Source organism: Hemitrygon akajei, chromosome 8 (assembly GCF_048418815.1).
Source record: "Hemitrygon akajei chromosome 8, sHemAka1.3, whole genome shotgun sequence".
NCBI lineage: Eukaryota > Metazoa > Chordata > Chondrichthyes > Myliobatiformes > Dasyatidae > Hemitrygon > Hemitrygon akajei.
The window spans coordinates 136,662,230-136,689,048 of NC_133131.1; the positions used below are offsets into that span (position 1 = coordinate 136,662,230).

A 26,819-nucleotide genomic window follows, 5' to 3' on the forward strand; every position below is an offset into this window, starting at 1 on the left:
CTGCAGGTTTCTCTCCAGAATGCTCAACAGCTTTATTTGGAAATAAATATATTCACATTCCTTTTAGTGTGTAAATTGTGGAGCTCCCTACCCAACAACACTATAGGAACCTGTACCAGAAAGACTACAGCAGTTCAAGAAGGTGGCATGTCTTCTCGGGGCATGAAATAACAGCTATGATTTTGTAAAAGGGAAAGCTGACACTGATGTTTGCAATGCTTCAGTACTATGCATGCTGCTGTTTTATATTTCATTTTGAAAACAGCACAGCTAACTGTAAAGAAGATGGTTATAAACTTGCCCAGTTGAATTTCTTTGGCAGAAACTTTCCAGTGCTTAATTTGGAGGTTCAAAAGATGTGTAAAGGCAGCAAAGCATGTGTAGAAAAGGCATTGGAAGTAGCTGAAAGCAATGAACAAAAATAGATTTAGGTCTTTGTAAAGAAAGAGCAAGAAATTTGGAATGAGCCTTTATAAAATACCGATTTGGTCACAATTGAAATATTATATCTTCTTGTGAGCACCAAATGTAATAAAAATATGAAGGGCTTAGGAATGTCACAGAGATTCTTGTATTTACAAGAATGATTCTAGGAAAAAGGATATATGTTTATAGATAGAGTGGAGAATCTAGTGTTTTCCTTGGAGTTGAGATCATCACGAGGGAACTTGATAGAGATGCTTGTCACAAGTGGAGCAGTCAGATACCAGGAACTTAAACTGAAGCTAATTTGCAGAAGAACCAGAAGTGGCATGAGAGAAAATGTGATAACATCCTATCTAGATGCATCACAGGTTGGTATGGGAACCACTGTGCCCAGGACTGCAAGAAATTGCAGACAGTTGTGAACATGGCCTAGAGTGTCACTAAAGCTAGCCCCCCCCCCCCACCCCCCCATTAACTCTGCTATACTTCCTGATATGTCGGGAAAAGCAGCCATTGTTTTTAATGCCCCTACGATGCTGATCTGCTTCCACGCCCCACCCTGCTCTTATCCGGAAGAAGATACAAAAGCTTGAAATTCATGCCACCAGGCTAGAGGACAGCTTCTATCCCCCTATTTTAAATGGACCACTTATAAATAAAGATGAGCTCTTGATTTCACAATCTATCTCATTGTGGCCCTTGCACCTCATCTACGTAATTGCACTTTCTCTGTTTCTATAACAATATTCTGCATTCTGTTGTTTTTCTTTTTGCACCAGTTCAATGTACTGATGTTTGTGATCATTTGTATGGATGGATGGCCTGGAAAACAAAGCTTTTCATTGTATCTCAGTACTTTTGACATTAAGAAAGTACAGTGAATTCCGGCTAGTTGGGGACTAAACATTTTGACCTAGTTAAGCAGCTGCCCCAGTTAGCTGAGGTTTCATGGAAATAGTTGAAAAAGTGTAAAAAAAAAGACAAAGAAAAGGCAAGATACTGTATATACACAACCCTAGGTGCATTCTCCCTAGGACAGCTGGAGCAAGATACCACAACTTCTGTACAGTACTGAAATCCTGTTTCAGCAAAGTCAACCTAGTTTTTTGCAAAACCTGAAATCTATCAGTGATTATTGTTGAATATGTTTTTAATTCCAAGTTTTCCACCTCTCCACGCAGCGGCACAGGCAGTAGAACTACTGCCTTCCAGCTCCAATTACCTGGGTTTGATCACATCCTCCAGTACTGATTTTGTGGATTTGCCTGTTCTCCCTGTTGACTTCATGGGTTCCCCACCCCCACTTTTGGTTTGTCCCCCTTAATCACAAAGGTACAGAAGTTGATAGCTTAATTGTCCAGCCACAGTAAATTGCTCCTAGTTTGTGGGACAGCTGACAGGAATGTGGTGTTATATGTGTTTCAGGTTTCTGGCTACTCATTTGTTAATTGCTATTTTTGTGATTTTGATTGGGACGGACTAGCTCTGCAACTTGCAGTCAACGAACGACACAGTGCTAATTTGAACTGAGTGAAACTGAACACTGCTAGACTGTTTCAAGGACTCTGTGGTTTGATGTTTTTTTTCAATGGGTTCCATGGTGTTCCTTTGCTTCATGAATGTCTGTGGGGGAAAAAGAATCTCAGGGTTGTATACCACATACATACTTAGATAATAAATGTATTGTACTTTGAATCTTTAAGAGAAAATTAGTGGGGATGGAATTACTCTGCAAGCCAGTATAGATTTGATAGACTGAAATGGCATTTGCAGAAAAAGTGCTTTGTTTAATTTTTCTGGATTCAGTTGGATGACCATACATCTGTTATTTTTCCATATCCTTGCTCAGTAACTTGGTCTGACTGTCACGTCTCCACATTCTCTTCGCAACCCACCTAGTTTAGTGTCATTAAAAAATTTAGTATGTTGCACTGAATCCCCTCATTCAAGTCATCAGTACCAATTAAGAAAAGCTGGGACCCCAGCACCTATTCAAAGTAAACTTATTAATAAAGTACATATATGTCACCATATACAACCCTGAGATTCATTTTCCACAAGAAAATGAATCTCCCCAGAAGTCACAGCATACCAACCAAAAATAACCTATTTATTTCTTCTGTTTTTCTGTCTGTTAACCAATCCTCAATCTACGGTAGCATATACCCAAAAGTTTGTCGACAGTGAGTAGTTTAAAAACTAAAATATATGGTGTAGGTCAGAAGTTTGGTGGAAGGAGTTGTTTTTCATTCAGAATTGATCTGGTAAGTTTTACGGGGGGAGGGCTGGGGTGGTAAAAATTCAAGACTATAGCTGGTTGAGTGGGACAAACAAATTTGCCCACACTTTATATTTCTGTGAATTAAAATAATGTTTTATTGTTAATGCGGTAACTTTTTTGTTCCTTCAGTTTCAAGCCCAATGAAGGTGTCATTATTATAGGAGCTACAAACTTTCCTGAAGCTTTGGACAAGTAAGAAGTTATAATACTTTATTGCTTTTCATAGTGGTGGGCCAGATCTTGCTAATCCAGCTTACCCGCAGCTGTGCCACTGGCATTCCACTAGTGATTGACCACTGCTGTCACCCACATGATAATTCTGTGGTGAATCTCAACAGCTGCCATTGGACCACTGAGCCCAGCAGGAAACATCTGGAAGATTTGCCCTTCTGTATCCGACTATGAATTCCTTATTTGACAGTACATCCTGGTTTGGAATTTGCATTGTTCAGCCTATTAGAAGTGGTTGACAGAAATCCATCAACATTAGCAAGCAAGTCTCTGCCTCATATGTTTATAGGAAAATGTCAAATGCATTATTGCTGCTTTCTTGAAATGTGAACCACTGTAGTTTAAGACTTTTTTCCACAAATGCATAGTTGCAGAAGAATTAATTAATTTTGGCCTTAATTAATTTACCTGCTTAGCATATTTAAAAGTATATCAAAAGAATCCTGCAATATTATGATAAATGTGGTGGTGGCATCCGTCGGACTCAAGAGACCATGGATCTGCGTCTGGAGTTTCCAGGGCGCAGGCCTGGGCAGGGTTGTATGGGAGACCAGCAGTTTCCCAAGCTGCAGGCCTTCCCCTCTCCACGCTACCGATGTTGTCCAAGGGAAGGGCACTAGGACCCATGCAGCTTGGCACCAGTGATGTCACAGAGCAATGTGTTGTTAAGTGCCTTGCTCAAGGACACAAACACGTTGCCTCAGCTGAGGCTCGAACCAGTGACCTTCAGGTTACTAGTCTGATGCCTTGCCCACTAGGCCACGCACCAACATGATAAATGTAATCGTTTCTAATATCGGTTTCCATTTTTCATTTTATATTTCAGCAAATTAATAGTTGAACTTTTGGATAATTAACACAAAAAAGAACTGCTTCAAAATTGGAAGTGTCAGTCTGTTCTACTGATTTTACAACCTTGATCTAATTTTGACAAAATGATATAACGTTATTTGATACTATTGTACATTAATATCAAAAGAAAATCCTTCCAAATCTGCTCATATCTTAAATTAACACCCAGCTTCTTGTTTTCCTCATAGTGCTCTTGTCCGTCCAGGTAGATTTGACATGCAAGTTACAGTTCCCAGACCAGATATTAGAGGGCGAGTAGAGATTCTTAAGTGGTATCTTGACAAAGTTAAAGTTGACCCAGGTAAGCTGCAGATGTTCCATAACAAAAGATAATCATGGCAGTGATATTTTCTTGTGTGATCTGACATTACTTTTATTTTTCATAGCAATTGATCCAGAAATTATAGCCAGAGGCACAGTGGGTTTCTCAGGAGCAGAACTAGAGAATTTAGTTAACCAGGCTGCTCTGAAAGCAGCTGTTGATGAAAAGGATCAAGTTACAATGAAAGAGTTGGAATTTGCCAAGGACAAAATCCTTATGGGTAGGTTCTGTGCGGCTATTTGAACTTTGTCTTAAAAATGTTATCTGTATTGTTGCCTTGTTTTGAAATTTGTAGAAAGTAGATGACAGACAGACAGACAGACATACTTTATTGATCCTGAGGGAAATTGGTTTCATTACAGTCGCACCAACCAAGAATGGTGTAGAAATATAGCAATATAAAACAATAAATAATTAAATAATAATAGGTACATTTTGCCAAGTGGAAATAAGTTCAGGACCAGCCTATTGGCTCAGGGTGTCTGACACTCCGAGGGAGGAGTTGTAAAGTTTGATGGCCATAGGCAGGAATGAGTTCCTATGACGCTCAGTGTTACATCTCGGTGGAATGAGTCTCTGACTGAATGTACTCCTGTGCCTAACCAGTACATTATGGAGTGGATGGGAGACATTGTCCAAGATGGCATGCAACTTGGACAGCATCCTCTTTTCAGACACCACCGTCAGAGAGTCCAGTTCCACCCCCACAACATCACTGGCCTTATGAATGAGTTTGTTGATTCTGTTGGTGTCTGCTACCCTCAGCCTGCTGCCCCAGCACACAGCAGCAAACATGATAGCACTGGCCACCATAGAGGTTTGGGAAATATATAGATTGGTTGCATCTGTATAAACTATAAAATACCAAATGAACTTAGCCCACTTAACTGGAAAGATAAGGTTTTGTTTTAAAAAAAGTTGTTGTTTTTTAAATTAGTTTTTTTATTAGTTTTTCAAAACATTTTACAAATTAAAAACCCCAAATCCCAATGAGGAACATTAATACAGTGCAAAATTAAGCATACAATAACAATATGCTACAAAGGAAGAGAATTAACAAAAAAGCACCTAAATTAAAGACAAGTAAGCTTAGTATCCTCCCCAAGCCCCACAACACAAGAAAAAACAACAACTCCAGACCAACCGCAATTCAATATAGAGAGTATAAGTCAGAACAGTCAAACTCCCAGACTGTGAATACACTTAGCAACAGAGGATAATAATACCTACTACCAGAAAAAAAAGAGAGCTGAAAGCAAGGGACCGAAAAGAAGAAGAAGAAAAAAAACAAAACCCCTAGTCAAGAGGAAGGTTATGAAAGTACTCGATAAAAGGTCCCCAGACCTTATGGAACTTTAGATCCGAATTCAGAACTGAATAATGAATTTTTTCGAGGTCCAAGGAGGCCATAATGTTGTTAAACCATTGCGCATGAGTGGGCAGGGCAACCTCTCCATCTAAGGAGGATCAAGCGTCTAGCCAGGAGAGAGACAAAGGATAATATTCGGCATTTGGTCGGACCCAGACATAAATCTGTCTTGCCCCAAAAACCGAACAGAGCAATTAAGGGGTTTGGTTCTAGGCGCTGATTCAGAATACACGATAACGTAGTGAAGACATCTTTCCAGAATTTCTCCAAGCTAGGACAGAACCAGTACATATGGATGAGAGAGGCCACGCCCCTCTTGCATTTATCACAGAGCGGACTAATGCTAGGGTAGAATCGAGATAGTTTAGATTTAGACATATGGGCTCTATGAACAATCTTAAACTGTAAGAGACAATGGCGAGCACAAAGAGAAGTTGAGTTAACCGATTTGAGAACTGAGTCCCAGCTCTCCTCGGATAAGGAGATATTTAAATCCTGCTCCCAGGCCATTTTAATTTTATCCACAGGGGCCCGACGTAAGGCTGCTAGTTTATCTCGGATAATTGATATTAAACCTTTACCTAGTGGATTGATGGAAAGAAATAGGTCCATAGCATTTTTCGCAGGCATTTCAGGAAATTTAGGAATTAAAGGCGCAATAAAGTGTCGGATTTGGAGATATCTGAAAAAATGAGGGTTAGGCAGATTGAACTTAACAGAGAGCTGCTGAAAAGAGGCAAAGCGATTATCAATGAAAAGATCTTCAAAATGTCTAATGCCCTTCCTATACCAAACATGGAATGCTGAATCGTACGTAGTAGGTAAAAAAAAAAGGTGATTATGTGCGACAGGGCTGGAAACGGAGAACCCTTGGAAGCCATAGCATTTCCTGAACTGAGCCCATATACGCAAAGTGTGTCTAACGAGAGGATTAGCTAATGATCTGGGCAGACTACTAGGGAGTGCAGAGCCAAGAAGTGCAGAGATAGATAATTCTTTAGTGGAGCTCAACTCCATTGCCACCCAGTTAGGGCACTCAGGTTGGCCGTGGAAGAAAGACCAAAAGGTAGCACAACGTATATTAGCTGCCCAATAATATAAGCGAAAGTTAGGTAAAGCCATGCCACCCTCTTTTTTAGATTTTTGGAGATGTATTTTATTAATTCTAGAACGCTTATTCTGCCACAAATATGACAAAATAATAGTCTAAGGAATCAAAAAAAGATTTAGGAATAAAAATTGGGATAGATTGAAATAAGTATAAAAATTTGGGGAGAACATACATTTTAACAACATTAATACGACCTACCAAAGACATAGATAGAGGTGACCATTGTACCAGATTCTGTTTTATAGCGTATGAAAGATTGGCAAAGTTTTCACGAAAGAGATCTTTAAACTTCCTTGTGACTATAATTCCAAGATAAGTAAATTGATTATGGACTACTTTAAAAGGGAGATCACGAAATGTTAGTTCTTGTGCTTCTTTATTAATTGGGAAAAGTTCACTCTTATGTAAATTAAGTTTATAGCCAGAGATCTGGCTAAACTGGTCAAGAAGTGAAAACATTAGAGGTAAGGACGTAGACGGATTTGAGAGAAAGAGTAATAAGTCATCAGCATAGAGAGAAACTTTATGCTCAACACCCCTTCTCCAAATCCCGGTCAATTCAGGACAGTTTCGAAATGCTATCGCCAGAGGTTCTATAGCCAAATCAAAGAGAAAGGGACTTAAGGGGCATCCCTGATGGGTGCCACGTTTGAGATTAAATACTTAGGATTTCTGAAAATTAGTTAAAATAGAAGCAGTAGGACACAGGTACAGCAATTGGATCCAGGAGATGAATCTTTGGCCGAGGTCAAATTTTTCTAAGACTGCAAAAAGGTAGTTCCACTCTATACGATCAAATGCTTTCTCCGCATCAAGGGAAATAACACATTCAGGAATCCCAGTTGGAGGTGAGTATAAGATATTGAATAAACGCCGGATGTTAAAAAAAGGGAGACGGTTTTTAATAAAGCCTGTTTGGTCATCAGAGATAATGGAGGGAATAACGGTTTCTAGTCTATGAGCCAAAACTTTAGCTAAGATCTTTACATCAACATTGAGCAGAGAGATCGGCCTATACGAGGAACACTCTGTTGGGTCTTTGCCCTTTTTTAAAAGAAGAATAATAGATGCCTCATTAAAAGAGGGTGGCAATTTGCCGTAATTAAGCGAGTCAGATAATACTGAAAGTAACTGAGGAGAAAGAAGTGAAGAGAATGATTTATAAAATTCTACAGGGAACCCATCAGGTCCAGGAGATTTCCCTGAGGACAGTGCAGAAATTGCAAAAGATATTTCTTCTGATGATATAGGCGCGTTGAGTTTGGCTTTGAAATCAGATGAAAGTGAGGGGATATTCAGATTCTGTAAAAATTGATCAACAGAGATATTGTCATTCAGAGATTCAGAGGAATAAAGCCGAGAATAGAAATTTTTAAATGCGTCATTAATTTCTAAATGATCCGATGTAAAGTCTCCGTTCTCCTTCCGGATCTTTGTAATATGTTGTTTGGCTTTGGAACACCTCAGCTGATTGGCTAGGAGTTTACCAGACTTATCCCCATGAATGTAAAAGCGACTCTTGCTTTCGAGAAGTTGGCGTTCGATAGGTTGAGTGGACAGAAGGTTAAATTTAGTTTGGAGTTCAACGCGCTTCTTGTATAATTCAGGGTTCTTAGTTTGGGCATATATTTGATCCAATTCTTTAATCTGGTTAATGAGGTCTAGTCGACTTGCACGGGATCTTCTGTTGAGATTTGCTGTGTAAGAGATTATTTGACCCCTCAGATATACTTTCATGGCATCCCAGACAATCTGGGATGGCACTTCAGGTGATGTATTAGTGTTAAAATAAAAGGTTATCTGATCCTTAATGAATTTTTAAAAATCATCATCCGATAATAAAGTTGAATCAAACCGCCAGTGTTTATTCCTCTGAGGGAGACCAGGAAAGTTCAGAGAGAGAGTAATTGGGGCATGGTCAGAAATCAGTATACTCTGATAGTCACAAGAGTGGGCAGATGGAATAAGTTGGTTATCGAGTAAGAAATAGTCAATTCTAGTGAAGGTATGGTGAACATGTGAGAAAAAAGAATAATCTCTCTCGGTAGGATAAAGGAAACGCCATATATCAGAGATACCAAAATTAGAGAGAAACGATTGGATAGCTAAGGCAGATTTAGTGGGTGATCTGGTAACAGAGGACGATCGATCCAGATTAGGATCCAACCAACAGTTGAAGTCACCACCTAGTATTAGAGAGTATGAGTTTAAGTCTGGTAGTGAGGAAAAAAAACCGTTCAAAAAAGTTAACATCATCAAAGTTGGGGGCATACAGGTTTGCTAGTCCAACTTTAGTGTTATATAGTTTACCAGGAACAATAATAAAACGGCCATTTGTATCAGAAGTTTTATTATGGAGTTCAAAAGGAATATTTGCGTTAATAAGAATGGAGACTCCCCTAGCTTTAGCGGCAAAGGATGAATGAAAATGCTGACCCACCCACTTTGACAGAAGCCGAGAGTTATCAACACACCGAATATGAGTTTCTTGAAGGAAAGCAATGTCAGCTTTGAGTTGTTTGATATGTGAGAATACCTTCCTCCTTTTAACAGGGTGATTCAATCCCTTTACATTCCAGCTCACGAATTTAAGTGCACTAGCCATTATCAATTACTAATGCATAAAAGGCAGCAGGCATATAAAAAGTCAAGCAGTACAGTAGCAGTCTGGGAGCAGAGATGTAAACATAGATTCGTAAAATCAAAACATATACGTGTCCTGAGCAATAAAGAGAAACAGTAAATACAGTGAGTGATGTTGGAACTGGAAAATCCACCCCACCCACACAACCCAAAACTAGACGGCTACCAAAACAAGTAGCTAGCTCTATCAAAAAAATTAACCCAAATACAACTTCTAGATCTGTGTCATTAATAGCAGTTCCGTATAAATACTATAGCAAATAGTAACTAGTTCACGCACTAGAAAACATAACTACAGATTAGAACACCTTCTGCAGAAATATAAAACTTAATACAGAGAAAATCGGGAGAAAACCAAAACTAACCTACCCGCGCAAAATTATAGAAGAATAAAGTAAGAGAAAGGGGAAAAAATGGTAAAAAAAAAGAGGAAAGGGAAAATTATAAATTCAAGACAAGTATTTATCAACCATTTACAGACAGGAGAGAAAAAAAATTCAGAGATTAGAAAAAAGGGTGAAGAAAAGAAAAGAAAAAATAAATAAATAAATATTTAAAAAAGGAAAAATAAATCAGCAATTAAACTGTGAACCAACAAACAGGGAGGCCTTCACTAAAGACTTCAAACCTCCAAAACAAGTTAGAGTCAGTTGTAGAACTCTGTAGATAAAGTTATACATGAATAAAATAGATTACACACACACCAAATCCAGGGAGAGATTGTCGACAGCCCTTAGAGTTTCAATGAATAATGTCTGAATGATTCACGTAAAGTCTGAGTCCAGAAAAAGTAATTTTACTACGAGAAGTACTTATCCACCGTTTTAGGAGGTCCAATTGGGTTCCGAAGATGACTGGATAGCCGGAAGACTTGCCACAAATGCTTCAGCTTCCTTCGCTGATTTAAACCACTTGTATTTTCCAGTATTAAGCTTGATTCGTAGATCAGCAGGAGTACGAAGAGAGGGTTTAAAACCACGATCAAAAAGCACTTTCATTGCGCCTTTAAACTCAGCGCGCATCTTTAAGGTCTGGGGTGCAGAATTTTCCACAAAGCGAATGGTTGTATCCTGGAAAGAAAAAGAACCTCTGCGACGTGCCTCCACAATCAGACTGTGTTTTACCTGGTATTGATGGAAGCACAAAATTACTGGTTGCGGGCGGGAGCCCAGAATTCTGGGGGGAACGTAAACTCTGTGTGCCCGTTCGAGCTCGGGCGGGTTTGGAAGCAAATCTTTCCCGAATATCTCACAGAGAAACTTGGCGAAAAACTTCACTGTTGATCCCTGTTCGGTGGTCTCTGGTAATCCAAGAATTCTAAGATTGCAGCGTCTGCTGCGATTTTCGAGATCCACCATTTTGGAAAGGAGTTTGTTACATTTTCCCTCTAAGCTGGAACAGAGAGTCTCCAAGTATCGAACACGGCTTTCTAAATCTTCAGAAGTCGAATCGATGCGAGATAAGTGTTCAGCATGTTTGTCCACTTTATCGTTGATCCAATCCAGTTTGTCTTCCAACTGTTTGAAAGCGGTTTTGAATTCCTTTAAAATTTTGTCTCGGAGCTGACCAAGCGCAGCCCGGGTCTCGTCTGAGGGAGCCGTAGCTTCCTTCCTCCCGGATTTAGAACTCTTGCTAGACATTGTAAGTTAGATGTGTTCACAGGCAAGTAAGAGATACTGAAAAAGTTCCTAATTAAGGTTTAAAAAATGGAGACATTTAGTGCAAAGATAGCGACCGTAACGGAACAAAAGTTCGGAGCAGCTAAGCAATCACCATCTTACTGGAAGTCCAAAAGTTGCTTTTTTTAACGTTGTTGGGAAAATGTTGTTACTAAATTCTTATGTATGTGCTTTGGAGAAATCACTTGAGCTGTAAAAGTTCTCTTAAGCAGGATGCAAATAATCTTGGGACTAGATTTCATAAAATTTGTGATGTTCTCAAGAGTTTTCCAACCTGAGCCAGAACTTTGAGGAAAAATCCCAAAGTTACAATTTTGATTAAAAAAATATTATATCAAAGTTGGATCTTGGTTGGATGGGTTGCACCTGAACTCGAGGGGGAGCAATATCCTTGCTGGTAGGTTTGCTAGCATGGTTCAGGAGGGTTTAAACTAATTTGCAAGGGGGATGGGACCCGGAGCGATAGAGCAGTGAAAGAAGTGCATGGAGTAAAGCCAGATCTAATATATAGAGAGGCTTTGAGGAAAGAGCAGCAGAATAAAGGGTATAAAGGTAGTAAGGTAGAAGGGCTAAAGTGTGTGTACTTCATTGCAAGAAGCATCAGGAACAAAGGTGATGAACTGAGAGCTTGGATACATACATGGAATTATGATGTAGTGGCCATTACGGAGACTTGGCTGGCACCAGGGCAGGACTGGATTCTCAATATTCCTGGATTTCAGTGCTTTAAAAGGGATAGAGAGGGGGAGAAAGGGGAGGGGCCTGGCATTACTGGTCAGGGATACTATTACAGCTGCAGAAAGGGTGGGTAATGTAGCAGGATCCTCTTTTGAGTCAGTATGGGTGGAAGTCAGGAACAGGAAGGGAGCAGTTACTCTACTGGGGGTATTCTATAGGCCCCTGGTAGCAACAGAGATACCGAGGAGCAGATTGGGAGGCAGATTTTGGAAAGGTGCAAAAATAACAGGGTTGTTATCATGGGTGACTTTAACTTCCCTAATATTGATTGGCACTTGACTAGTTCCAAGGGTTTAGATGGGGCAGAGTTTGTTAAGTGTGTCCAGGATGGATTCCTGTCACAGTATGTTGACAGGCCAACTAGGGGGAATGCCATACTAGATCTAGTATTAGGTAACGAACCGGGTCAGGTCACAGATCTGTCAGTGGGTGAGCATCTAGGGGACAGTGATCACTGCTCCCTGACCTTTAGCATTATCATGGAAAAAGATAGAATCAGAGAGGACAGGAAAAATTTTAATTGGGGAAGGGCAAATTATGAGGCTATAAGGCTATTCACCACTAAGAAGGAACTTGATGACGGTGAGGACAATATGAGTGAGGTTGATGTTCTGGAGCATGTTGATATTAAGGGAGAGGAGGTGTTGGAGTTGTTAAAATACATTAGGACATATAAGTCTCCGGGGCCTGACAGAATATTCCCCAGGCTGCTCCATGAGGCAAGGGAAGAGATTGCTGAACCTCTGGCTAGGATCTTTATGTCCTCATTATCCACGGGAATGGTACCGGAGGATTGGAGGGAGGCGAATGTTGTCCCCTTGTTCAAAAAAGGTAGTAGGGATAGTCCAGGTAATTACAGACCAGTGAGCCTCATGTCTGTGGTGGGAAAGCTGTTGGAAAAGATTCTTAGAGATAGGATCTCTGGGCATTTAGAGAATCATGGTCTGATCAGGGACAGTCAGCATGGCTTTGTGAAGGGCAGATTGTGCCTAACAAGCCTGATAGAGTTCTTTGAGGAGGTGACCAGGCATATAGATGAGGGTAGTGCAGTGGATGTGATCTACATGGATTTTAGTAAGGCATTTGACAAGGTTCCACATGGTAGGCTTATTCAGAAAGTCAGAAGGCATGGGATCCAGGGAAGTTTGGCCAGGTGGATTCAGAATTGGCTTGCCTGCAGAAGGCAGAGTGTCGTGGTGGAGGGAGTACATTCAGATTGGAGGGTTGTGACTAGAGGTGTCCCACAGGGATCTGTTCTGGGACCTCTACTTTTTGTGATTTTTTTATTAATGACCTGGATGTGGGGGTAGAAGGGTGGGTTGGCAAGTTTGCAGACGACACAAAGGTTGGTGGTGTTGTAGATAGTGTAGAGGATTGTCGAAGATTGCAGAGAGACATTGATAGGATGCAGAAGTGGGCTGAGAAGTGGCAGATGGAGTTCAACCCGGGGAAGTGTGAGGTGGTATACTTTGGAAGGACAAACTCCAAGGCAGAGTACAAAGTAAATGGCAGGATACTTGGTAGTGTGGAGGAGCAGAGGGATCTGGGGGTACATGTCCACTGATCCCTGAAAGTTGCCTCACAGGTAGATAGGGTAGTTAAGAAAGCTTATGGGGTGTTAGCTTTTATAAGTCGAGGGATAGAGTTTGAGACGCGATGTAATGATGCAGCTCTATAAAACTCTAGTTAGGCCACACTTGGAGTACTGTGTCCAGTTCTGGTTGCCTCACTATAGTATGGATGTGGAAGCATTGGAAAGGGTACAGAGGAGATTTGCCAGGATGCTGCCTGGTTTAAAGAGTATGGATTATGATCAGAGATTAAGGGAGCTTGGGCTTTACTCTTTGGCAAGAAGGAGGATGAGAGGAGACATGATAGAGGTGTACAAGATATTAAGAGGAATAGACAGAGTGGACAGCCAGCGCCTCTTCCTCAGGGCACCACTGCTCAGTACAAGAGGACATGGCTTTAAGGTACGGGGAGGGAAGTTCAAGGGGGATATTAGAGGAAGGTTTTTCACTCAGAATGGTTGGTGCGTGGAATGCACTGCCTGAGTCAGTGGTGGAGGCAGATACACTAGTGAAATTTAAGAGACTACTAGACAGGTATATGGAGGAATTTAAGGTGGGGGGGGTTATATGGGAGGCAGGGTTTGAGGGTCGGCACAACATTGTGGGCCGAAGGGCCTGTAATGTGCAGTACTATTCTATGTTCTAAAGTAAATTGAAGTAAATTCCTAATTTGTCTAAATTAGGTTTTCAGCCGAATTGTTCAAACATATCTTGTATTGCAAGGGATTTGTTCAAAATGAATCTTGCTTGAAAAGCTTCTTTTTGTTTACAACTATTATTGACAGGTCCAGAGCGCAAAAGCATTGAGATTGATCCAAAAAACAAAACAATTACAGCATACCACGAATCAGGGCATGCTATAGTGGCACATTATACAAAGAATGCTATGCCTATTAACAAAGCAACCATAATGCCAAGAGGACCAACCCTGGGACATGTAAGTGTTAATGAAGTTTACTTGGGGCTTTGGAAACGAAGAAACTTCTGTCCCGTGAAATTTGGCTTTGAAGTTGTAAAGCAAAAAGAATATTGTCCTGAATTTTTTTGTTGCCAATTAAATTCTAACTGTGAACTTGATTGCGTAAAATGATGGTTTAGTTCGTAAAATAGTGATAGTTAAAATAGTAAAGTGGAATAGTAAAATTACTATGGCTGGAGGAAGTTTACTAATTATTAGAGCATCAGAAGGTCCCTTTTCATATAATGTATTAAAAATATGTTACTGTATTTATTATCTAGCTGAAAACTACTAGGAATATTCAATAAGAGGCCTTGCGGTTTACTCTGCCACTCTTGTTAATGGTAGAATGTGGGAGAGGATTGCTTGACAAGCAGGTTTATAATATGCAAAGTCAGAATAAAGGCTATGTAATTAACTAACATCAGTTTTAAACTGTGATGGAAAATTGTCTACAAAATTGAAAGATGTCTGTATTGATATGGTGTCTATATGACCATTTGATTTCCCACTGCTCTTTACAGCTCAAGATATTGGATGCGTAGCTGGTAGAATTGTGTCCTCACAGTTTCAGTGTGGGTTTCATCTGGTTGCTCTCGTTTGTTCCTGTGGGTTAATTAGCCATTTGTGATTTGTCCTTTTAATGTAGAGTACTGCTGGAATGTGGGAACACTTAAATTGGATTACTGTAAATGGGTGTTTGAGCGTCTGTGTAGACTCAGTGGAATGAAGGGCTTGTTTCTATTGTAGTCCTGAATTGTGGTTACAGTTGCTATGTAGAAACTGGTTATCCAATTTTTGGATGACAAGCTCCCTTAAACAGCTGTGGTTTTAATTTCTCAGACAGCATGATATTGTTGTTCTGTAGTACACATTGGTAAGTTCACCAGGGATAATTCTAGCGCTTCTCAATATTTTGACGTGGAAACTTTTAATTCCATCTGAAGAGGAGACAATATTTGTCTTGTCCAAAGATGGGCACTTCTGAAAGTACAGTAATTTCTCAGGGTACTAGAGTGGTGGTGTTCATCACTTAACATCACTGAATTAGATTTACCTGGAGTACTAGTCTACATTTTGGTCTCAAATCTCTGGAGTGGTTCTAGTTCAAGGAACATTGACTCTCGACTCAGATCAGTGTGCCCAAGTTATTTATTATGCCCTGTTTTAGGATTTCTCTACTTTTGAGCTGGTTTTCTAAGGTTAGTGCTTAAGTTCAAACTAGAAATTGAATGTTTTTAATATACATGTATCTTACAAAAAATTGTTTCCTGAGAAGCTCACATTAAGCTTCCTGTACAACGTAATTCCTCACAGGTTTCATTATTACCGGAAAATGACAGATGGAGTGAAACCCGAGCTCAGTTACTTGCTCAAATGGATGTTAGCATGGGTGGTAGAGTAGCAGAAGAACTCATCTTTGGAACAGAGCAAATCACCACAGGTTTGCATTTATTCTTTGGTTACATAAGAACATAGAAGCAGGAATAGTCCAAATGGTCTCTTGCACTGCTCTGCCATTGAATACAGTGTAAGCAATATCTTGGCTTTGATATTTTTCCATCATTGGGCCTCACAACCCTTGAATTGCTTCAAGCTAAATGAGAAAATCTTTTCCTGAGTCTGTGCCTTTCAGTTCTACAAACTCCCACCAGAGGATAACAGCCTCTCAGTATATAGCACATAAAACCCTTCACGATCTTGCGTTTCAGTAAAATGTGATTGTAGACCTCTAAGTTCCAGATTATATAGAACTAAATTGTTTAAGTCTTTCCTCATAAGTACAAAATAATAATGTATGGATTATTTTAATACATCTTCTCCGAACAAACTTTTAACAAAGGAAACCAAACCTCTGCATTATACAGTTGTTCCATGTGTGGTCTGTTTGCTGCCTTTCTCTGAGTGAGGCAGCAAACTCTCTTTCAACACCTCATTTATTTGTACTGTGCTATTTTAAATAGTCTTTGTTCTATTTTTACCATTGTAAATTCTGTATCTTTCCATCAGTAATTTTTGCTGACTCGCACCTGTTGACGTAACTTTACAAACATCACATTCTCTTCATTACTCTTCTCACTGTTGGTACCAGAGGCAGGTTTTGCAGTCCCCATTGTTTAAATCATTAATGTTGGTTGTAAATGGTTGAGCGCACAGAAATTATTCTAAGTGGCACCTTGCAGATTACATTTTGCCACCTGGAAATGGCTTTTTTAAAATCTGTTAATACATAGAAGTATGCGCTTTCATTTAGTGTCCATGGAAAGGTGGATCGTACAAAACGCTGCAGTCAGTTATTCGATCACTTGGAAATTCCATTCGGCATTCGACTCACAGAGACACCATTTTGCATGGTCCCTTAAACTTGCCGGAGTCCTTGGGGAAAATTAATCACACTGCTGAGCAACATCTTGTGGGGGAGGGGGGAGTGCGTTGGTATATTAATGTAATAACATCCAGTAGTTTGGAAAATCTGCCAGGCCAGCACCACTGAAGTCCCAAGTGTGTAGATTAAATGGAGTTGTACTGAATTCGTGTTTACAGCGGTGTGGTTTTTCTTTCATACTGTAGTATGAATCTCAAGATCATAATTTCAAAAACAAAGGGTATTAAGGTTCCAAGTTATCTTTTCTGTGTAAATTCAGCTTCTGTGCTTCAGACTAGTATGCAGAATTTGGTAAATTAAAAATGTTTTGTGGGTTTTTCAAATAGTTTCACTCTTGTTCTTTGAGATCTATCCACTATGCATATTTGATTTTCCAATCAGTTCAGTGCCAATTTATGGAAGTGAGATTTGTGTGGTTCAAAAACAGTAACTAAACAGCCAGACTAATGACAGTTCTGATTCTGTAGAAGAGCAATCCTGTTCCTCAACCATTTCCTCATTTGTGCTGCAAATGACTTATTTTCAAATACTTATCCAGTTTCCTTTCAAGTGTCACAGCTGATTCTGCTCCTACTAGTAAATCGTAAATAGTCTATTCCTGACTCCTTTCTTTCCCTTTGCACTTACCCCACTATACTTTGATTGTGTTTTAATCACATCCCTTTAAAACTGTCCCATCTTCTCTCTCACCTATAACCAACTGTTCTTTCATTTGGTGAATTCCTAGCGTCGCAGAATATTTAGAACCTATCTGCTGCTATTTATTAGTGATGTCTCCAATACTTCCATGCCATATTCCCACAGTTAACTGTTCACAAACTGTGGTCCAGGAATCTTGCTGTAAACTTTGTATAAGTGCACTATAAACTACCTGTACACTCTGAGCCCAGTCCTATTTAAAATACTAATTTCTTCCAATACTACTTCTCTTTTCTAATTGCACCACATTTAAATCCTGATGCTCAACCCCTTCCCAAATTAGTTGAAAACTCCTGCAGTGGTAAACTTCCCAATGAAAACATCCGTCCACCTCCATTTAGATTCAGTTTGTTCAGCCTAGACATGTGTTTGATTTGGATGAACACGTAGTCATAAATGTATTTTATCCCTTAAAATAATTAATGTGTAAGAATGGCACAGATATTTTCACGTTTAGAAAGGACTAAATGTAACATTGTTGATCACCATTATTTGTGTTAAAATTCTGTTCTTTTGTCGTGTTTTATTTGTGAGGCTGTGATTGAAAGTTACATTGAACACAAATTTATGGAAAAGAGTAAACAGCTGATGTTTCAGGCCAAAATGTCAACTGTTTACTCTTCTCCATTGATGCTGCCTTTCCTGCTGAGTTCCTCCGGTATTTTGTGTGTGTTGGTCAGTTTGAATATTCTGTAACTAAAATACTGTGCATTTTTAAAATTTAGGTGCTTCAAGTGATTTTGACACTGCCACCAAAATAGCAAAATTGATGGTCACAAAATTTGGAATGAGTGATAAGGTAAATTGCATTTTTATTTTAAGTATTTCCTACATTTTGCAATATCAGTATTTTAAACAATGGCTATGTAAAGTTGCTCTCTTGGACAGTGGTTATTTTTGCACATCTTTGTTAAGTTTTCATGGCCTTAAGATCTTCCAGCTTATAATTTATCAATTCCAATCTACAACTGAATTGCAGCCTCTTTTCATTTTAGTTTACATTTCACAAATATCAGTTTTAATTTGTTCCTTTAGATCTTTTTATTCCACTTTGAATTTTCCAGCAGAGGTTTTCTTGCCTCGGCCTTTTCTAATTAATTCTTGGGATGGCCATTAATGAAATCACAATTGATATATTTTTACATCTTATCATTCATGTACATGTTACCTTAATTTTCAGTGGAGCTTTTGTACTTTTGTTTGGGCCATATAGTTGTCAATTTTTAGCTGTGTAATTAAGATTGCAAGTGTGCTTCATTAGTATCAGAATTAGAATCAGAATCAGGTTTAATATCACTCCAAATGTAAAACTTTGTCTAAGTTTTTTTAAGTAAGTAGTGCAAAAAATGAGAAATAAAATAATGAGATCGTGTTCATGGGTTCATTTTCCATTCAGAAATCTGATGACTGAAGGGAAGAAGCTGTTCCTGAAACATTGAGTGTGTGTCTTCAGCCTCCTGTACTCCTCTTTGGTGGTAGCAATGAGAAGAGGGCATATCACGGATGATGAGGGTCCTTAATGATGGGGTGCCAGCTTCTTGAGGCTTTATCCAATCCGTACAAGAGGGTGATGCAACCAATTAGAATGCTATCCACAGTACATCTGTAGAAATTTGCTTGTGTCTTTGATGATACTTGCAAGTTTCTACAGATGTAGAAATCAAAATGAAAATCCTCAAAATTCTAATGAAATATAGCCGCTGTATACCCTCTTTGTACTTGCATCAATATGTTGAACTCAGGATAGATCTTCAGAGATGCTGACACCTAGGAACTTGAAACTGCCCACCCTTTCTACTGCTTATCTCTTGATGAGGACTGGTGTGTGTTCCCTTGACTTCACCTTCCTGAAGTCCACAATCATTTCCTTGGTCTTACTGACATTGAGTGCAAGATTGTTGCTGCATGCCACTCAACCAACTGATCTACCTTGCTCCTGTACGCTTCCTTGTCACCATCAGAGATTCTGCCAAAAATAGTATCATTGGCAAGTTTATAGATTCTGACTCGTCTTTAATGATCTGAAATTCCTTGATTAAATATTGGGAGTAATTGGCTAACCACTGCAATCCATCCTGAGCTCTGAACTCTTATGCACATGCTTGATTGAACTATAACGGAGCATCTCAACAAGAAACACGTCCACAGATGTGGTAACCCAATGACAGATCTTTGCCTATTGGCACTGTACTTCAGTAATGCACCTGACAAATCTGCACCTTTAACTATAGTACACCCTTATCTAGACTGGCATCTAGACTCTGGTCTAGAAACTTGATCTGGTCCCAAGGCTCAAAACTTAGCCTGATCCTCAATCTGGACCCAGCCTGATCTTATTCCTGACATGATTGCTGGCCCATTAGTCCAGTCCCCAGCATCAAGTGGAAATTGTAGTTTATTGAAGAAGAAGAAGAATTGTGTCTGGCTGCTAGACACCAGCGTTTCTGCCTTTGTTACAATCTGTTCCTTTGGGATAATTGGAGAATTGCCAGAAATGAGGGTGGGATAGAAGCAGACTTTGTGGGACAGCTGAAACACCTCGTACTTATGGATGCACAATCTCACCATGTGATATGGATCTTTTATGATGATCCCTACAATTCTATTAATCTCCTCTTTCCCACCCCTATGGGTGCCATGATAGTGTACTATGCTATTGCAGCTTGGGGCACAGAGTCCAGAGTTCAATCCCAGTGTCTTCTGTAAGTAGTTTTTGTATGTCCTCTCTGTGGAATGCATGTTTCTTCTCCAGTTCTCCAACCCCCCCCCCCCCCCCCCCCCCCAAACAGTCCAAAGACGTGCCAGGTAGGTTAATTGGTCCTTGTAAATTGTCGCATGATTAGGATAGGATTAAATCAAGATTATTGGATTGTTGGGTGGTGCAGCTGGAATGGCCAGTAGAGCTTATTCCACACTGTATCTCTGAACAGAAATAAATAAATAAAATCTCTTTATCTTCCCCTCGATCTCAAAAGTATACCAGTCTCAGTCTTTAAAATACACATCTGAGCATCCTTCATCCTCGAAGGTAGGGGATTCCAGCAGTTCGTTAACTTGAGTGCAGAAATATTTTTCTAACATTTGATTCTAAATGTCATGGTATTTCCACTGTGTTTCTAGCTTGGAGTGATGACGTACTCGGATCCAGAAAAAGTGAGCCCAGATACTCAATCTGCAATTGAACAAGAAATCAGAGTATTATTGCGGGTAAGGTTTTCACAGGCACTTATGCACTGGGATGCTGTATCAATAAAGGGTGAGGAATTCTGGAGTTATTCTATTATAACATATGCCTGTGATTGAAAGGTAGGACATCAGCTGTGACTATGGCTTCAGAAGTTAGTTTGCCAAATACTTCCGGCATTTAAAATTTTTATTTCGAATCTGCAGCACATATTATAGCTTTTTATAATCTTTCACTCTAAAGTACAAAAATTTGAATACAGTATCTTTAACAGCACTCCTTCACTGCTGAAGGTATAGTCTTTTAGATGTGACATTGCTGGCTCTTTAAACACTTTTTAGATGTGAAAATTCCCAAATAGAACGTAATTTTCCTTAGATGACCTGGCCAGTGTTATCCCTCAATCAACATCAGTAAAAGATAGCTTTAGTATCATGCCATGTTGGAACATGTCACCCTCAACAATCCACGGGTGACAGACTCCTTTGACCTTGTGGAAACAATCCCACCTTTGCGCTGAGGAGGAAACTGGAACACCCAGTGGAAATGTGCAGTCACAGGAGAATGTATGTGTTGAGCTTGTACAACAACAGAGGTCAGGATTGAATCCAGCCAGCTGTGAGGCAGCAGCTCAGACTCCTGTGCCACAGTACAGTCCTTACGTCCTAAACAAAAACACCATGCAATGGGCAGAATTTGGTGTTCTTGCAACAAGTGGGTCATCTCAATTTTTTTCCAGCCTTATCGCATGCCTTTGTGAAGGTGGAGGAAACTAAACAGCTAATAGGAAGGGGGAGGGCTTTGATATCCTTCTTAAAACTGACAGAGCTCAGCACACACTAGGAAGCACATTCAATGAGGAACATGAAAAGATACATCTCTGCTTCTTCCTGAGATCCTCATCAACACAGAAGCCATTCTTTAGCCAATTTGATTCATTCTGCACAATATAAAGTAAGTGCTAAAAGCATTAGATGCTGCGAGGACATTGAACTAGACAAAATCCCCACAGTGGTACTGAAAAACTGTATTGCAGAACTGATTGTGCCTCTAATCAAGCTTTTCCACTTCAGTAATAACACTGGCATCTGCCATTCAACATAGAAAATTTTGATAAAGGATCTTCGACTGGAAACATAGAAAACCTACAGCACAATACAGCTCACAAAGCTGTGCCGAACATGTCCTTACCTGAGAAATTATCTAGGTTTACCCATAGCCCTTTTTTTTGAGCCCCATATACCTGTCCAGGAGTCTCTTAAAAGACTATCGTATCCGCATCCACCACCGTCACTGGCAGCCCATTCCACGCACTCACCACTCTCTACGTAAAAAAAAAACCAACAAACTTACCCCTGATACCTCCTCTGTACCTACTCCCAAGCACCTTAAAACTGTGTCCTCTCGTGCTAGTCATTTCAGCCCTGGGAAAAAGCCTCTGACTACCCACACGATCAATGCCTCTCACATTAGCTGTTCCCCTTTCCGCAGATACTACCTAGCCTATTCAGTGTTTCCTGAGTTTTTCTTTAAATTTCTGATTTCTAGCAATGTCACTTTAGATATTTTTCGCATCGGAACCATTCGTTGCTCCACCATTGGTGCTTTCATTTCCATGTGTTCGATCTATAAAATGCACATCCACTCATCCAGACTTCTCTGACAGTGCCTTCCAAATCCACAACCAGTGAGGAATACACCATCTGCAGGATCCCCTCCAATTCGCATCTGTCTTAGAAATATATTGCGAATTCTTCATCATTGCTGGTTCTAAATTCTTATACATCCTGCCAAACAGCACCATTCAAGTATATTTACCAAACAGACTTCTGAGGTTCAAGCAGGGTGACTCATCACCACTGCTTTGAGGGCAAATAAAAATTGAGGAAAGATACTGGCTTTGCTGGTGATGCCCAGATTCCACAAATTTAGAAATTAATCTGCAAATTAACAGATGCAGTGAACAAGCCAAATTATACTGTATACAGCATTGATTTTATTTAAGATACACAACATTTGTTTTGAATCATTTGACACAATTTTCCAATCTTGCCTCAGCAAAATATCAAAATTGCCCCATTTATAAAGGAATTATTTTTAATATTTATCTTTGGTGTTATCATTCTAAGTAGCCCAGCACCTTGCATCACATTAATAAAGCATGTTATTTTGAAATTAATATTTCCACTAAACTCTGTGAATTCTGTAATTGAACTTTTATTTACCTAGTTGATAGAACGTAGTACAGCACAGTACAGGCTCTTTTGCCTACGAACTTGTGTTGACCATTTAACCTACTGCAAAATTAATTTAACTCTTTCGTCCCATGTCCATGTCCCTCCATTTTTCTTTCATCCATGTGCCTATCCAGGAGCCTCTTAAATGTGCTAATCTACTGCCATTTTATTACCATACACCAATTGTTGCTTCAGGGACCCAGGTTCTATTGTGACTCGACTGCTGTTTCTGTGGGATCTGCTTCCTTCTGAGTCTGGTTTCCTTCCACATTTTAAATGTGTTGGTAGGTTAATTGGTGACTGCAAATTGACCCTTATGTAGGTTTGGGGTCGATAAACGTATGAAGGAGTAATTTACTGCAGTAATTGGGAAGATTTGCTGTAAATACTCAGAAAGCCAACATAAACTAAGTGACTAACTGGCCTCTTATTTTGTAAGGAAATATGAAATAAGAAAAGTGGGAGTTCACACAGTTTTCTATCACTATCTATTGAAACAATAGAGGTATGTCAGCAAGGCAGAAAGTTTGGAAAGAGAAATTCATTTGATGTTTTAATTAATTGATGATTTCTCATTAAACTGAGGAAATAGGTGTTCTAAGTTGCAGAGAAATTGGGGGGGTGCAGGGGAATGTAGAGAACAATGAGAATGTCTTTGATTGGGTGGAATTTTTCCATACTCATGCTGGACTGTCACGAGCAAAGTGTACTCTTCTAATAAAGACCAATCTGAAGTCAGAACAGTATATCATCCTGGTTCATTGCAACTTACAGGAGTCAGCAACTGATTTCAGCTAAGTTACATGGCCAGCTATTTCCTCTTGTATTGGACATGCTCAGTTCCGATGAAAAGTCATTAAGGCAAAACACTAACTCTCTTTCTCCTAACGACTGACACTATGCTTTTATTTCAGAATTCCAACACCAGCTGTGTGTTGCCTTTCTATTGTACACCTTTCACCAGCATTTCTTTTACTTTTTTGATCTCTTGCTTTGTATACTTGTTTACCATTTACAGTTTTAAAAATTAGATCATTTTCTCAGCAGTTTCCATCATCCCCATGTTTCATTCTGTCTCTCCTGGTCTCTACCCAATCATTGCTCTCTGCAATCCAGATCCTTCTCTAAAATCATGTTTGAATTCCAGTTTTCACGTGTGCATCAATTGTATCTGACTTTTTATGTATTTTTATGTCTCTATATTCTATCATGACGAGAAACTGGACAGTTAGAATGAAGTTAAAAGAATGAGCAGTGTCCTTATTCACACACTTTAGATCCTAAGGGAACATGACAGGATGGATGTTCATGCTTTCACTAATAAACAAGGGGACATAAATGCAAAATATGGGGCTGGTCATTTACAACTAAGATGTATACATATTTCATATGGCGATGAATCTCTGGACTTCTCTGCCCACGTAGGTGGTGGAGGCCAGATCATTACTTGTATTTAAGGCGAAGATGGATAAATATTTTGAATCTCAGGGAACTGAAGTTTATGGGCTACTGGGTCAAAAAATACATTGGGGCAAGTGTGTATCAGCTATGATTGTATTGAATAGCAGACAAGCCTAAGGCCCTGGTGCTTCATATTTTCTTCTGGTTTTTGTATCAGAGAAATGTCTTCCAACAATATTGCTTTTACAAAAATGTTGCCTGTTTGTACAAGTTTAATCAAAATTCACTCTTTCTATATTTCTGTAATTCATGTACATTTGAGCCAGAAGTGCCTTAAGGCATAATATCCTGTTATTTTGGATAAATTTCCATTTTCTCTTGTGCAGTGTATCCTTTCATGACCATTATGTTGTCTTGCATTCTTGTGCATATTTTCTGTTCATAAATGTTAATATGAGCTTTTACATTGAATGTTCAAATTAAATTGCACCCAGTAAGCAGATGTGTAATAGATTAATAATGTTGGCATGTTTTCTTATTGTGCCTGAGTAATTGCTACCAACAGCATGCCCAAAGCAGTAGCCATTCTTGCCACCAGTTATGCCTGTAAAGTGCTAGTGTTTTGGGTGTAAATTGGATGCTTTCTCCAAAGCCCAGTATTTCAAAACACTTGGAAACCAAATTTTGTTCTAAACTACGTATTCATGGATCCTGGAGATTGGGGGCTTGAATAGTGCTTTTCTTTTATAAATTTTTAAAAATTCTATTTAATGTTTGGATAGTTAACATTTGGCAACACCAGCGCAGAGCTGAATTTTAAAATAGGAAGTGATTGAGAATGGAAGATAACTGTTTTGTGGCTTCCTTACATTGAATTTCTGCTTGTAAAGCTTTGTTCTAAATTTTTATATATTTTACTGCTTTAAAAATTTGGGAAGGAACAACTTATTGAAATCATCTCTGTCCCTGTGAGTTCAATGAAAAGTTCTGAATTAGGAGAGAAACTAGTCTGCAGAAAAAGGCTGGAATTTTCATCATATCTCAGTAATGTATCAATATCTTATGTAAATAAAGCTGTCTTTTGTTCTCTATTTTTGTTTCAAAACACAGGATTCTTATGAACGAGCAAAAAATATCTTGAAGACTCATGCAAAAGAACACAAAAATCTAGCAGAAGCTTTACTGAAATATGAGACATTGGATGCCAAAGAGATACAGATGGTTCTTGAGGGAAAGCGGCTAGAACTAAAATAACTTCTTCAATTGAAGCAGACTTAGTCACTGCTATAGTAACCTAGATGTGTATATATGTGGAAGAGCAGTAGTGCACTAAATTAAAACGTAAGTTTTAATTCTGAGGACATTATTATTGGTATTTTCATAATTACAAAATGATAATTCAAACAATGGAATTACATAATCTGTTATTTTAAATCACAGTTAAACTATTCTCAATTTTAAGCAATTCTACATAATACTCTGTTTAGTGTAAGTATAAAATCAGACGAGAAACAGTAAACATTATTCCTTTGACTGTTTTTCTTTCTGTAATTTCAGTTTATTTATGTATACAAATGAGTTACATTTGAGTGCTTCCCAAAACAATTAAAATTGAATGCAATGCTGCAGTGCTGCTTTCATCGTTGCATCATTCGGGTGTCCATCTATGTATATCCATTTGTTGCTGGGTAAATCTTTCATTCTTGTGTTCTCAAAATTTATAAGGTTAGTAAAAAATAAATAATTCTGCAATGGTGCATAACCTACAAAATAATTGGTTGAATCACCACCAGCATCCAGCATTGTATTGATTAACCAGGGGTCCAGGGATGTGCGGACTGAAAAAGATGCTTCTCCTTTTTCCTGCACGATAAAGTGTACTGTAGGAACTGGAAACCAAGCAATGTATAGAAACCTTATTGGTTATCCTTGAACATAAACAGTAAGAACTTACTGTTAATCTTGAAGCTTTTTGAGATTTCTATTTACACCTAAAATAAAGAGGTCTTGTGTGACTTTTTCCTTTTGTGGTTGTACATTATTTGCTGTATATATTTTTAAAAAGCACGCTATCTTTGTGTTATTTTCCCTATACAAGCTATTCACTAGTGCTGTACAGTATATAGTTTTTTTCAGGACGTGATCTAGGTTCTTGTAACCCTCTGCAGATGTTGTTCTAGTTTTCAGAATTTACCTTAGCACTGAGTTTCCTATGAGCCATTTAGCTATGTTGTTTGAAAAGAGCACCTGTCATCTTCAACAGACATAACTCAAAGCTGTTTGGAGTCTTTCAAATCTTTTTATTTGAAAACTTTAAACCTCCCCTCCCCCGTCAATGCTGACCATTGTACTCATACATACTAGTCCTTTTTTTTCTATTAGATACTTAAATATTGGATTATGGAAGTATTATGTGAATATAGCAGAAATTAATTTAAACAAGAACCAGGCTTCAGTTCTTATTGTAAATGTAAATAAATCTAGGACCCTTGCTATTAGCCTTCACTTTTCATTTGGTAAATTGCAAGCAGTAAATTAGATTTAAAAGGCTAGGCTGCTCCGTAGACTAAAAGATTGCATGTCTCAGAGCCAAAAGTTAAGATAATGGGGTTATTTTTTAATGGGCTTGCATCAAATTGAGCAACATGGCTAATTTGCACCATTGTGGCTTGAGTGCAAGCTCGGAGACCAGACGGATGTTGTCACTGTAACATATCAAGTATGGTCATGG

General features: G+C 39.0%; 1 protein-coding gene across 1 annotated transcript in view; it reads left to right on the forward strand.

Annotated features, from left to right (window-relative positions):
* The window catches only part of yme1l1b (YME1-like 1b), a 54,665-nt gene extending 28,557 nt beyond the window's left edge, over positions 1-26,108 (forward strand). Inside the window, exons 12-19 of the mRNA XM_073054710.1 lie at positions 2,837-2,899; positions 3,979-4,091; positions 4,177-4,332; positions 14,009-14,160; positions 15,499-15,625; positions 17,992-18,065; positions 20,387-20,473; positions 25,199-26,108. Of these exons, the coding sequence (XP_072910811.1) occupies positions 2,837-2,899; positions 3,979-4,091; positions 4,177-4,332; positions 14,009-14,160; positions 15,499-15,625; positions 17,992-18,065; positions 20,387-20,473; positions 25,199-25,342 (916 nt within the window). The 3' untranslated portion in view covers positions 25,343-26,108. The remainder of the gene's footprint in view (positions 1-2,836; positions 2,900-3,978; positions 4,092-4,176; positions 4,333-14,008; positions 14,161-15,498; positions 15,626-17,991; positions 18,066-20,386; positions 20,474-25,198) is intronic.
* The last annotated feature ends 711 nt before the right edge of the window (positions 26,109-26,819 follow it).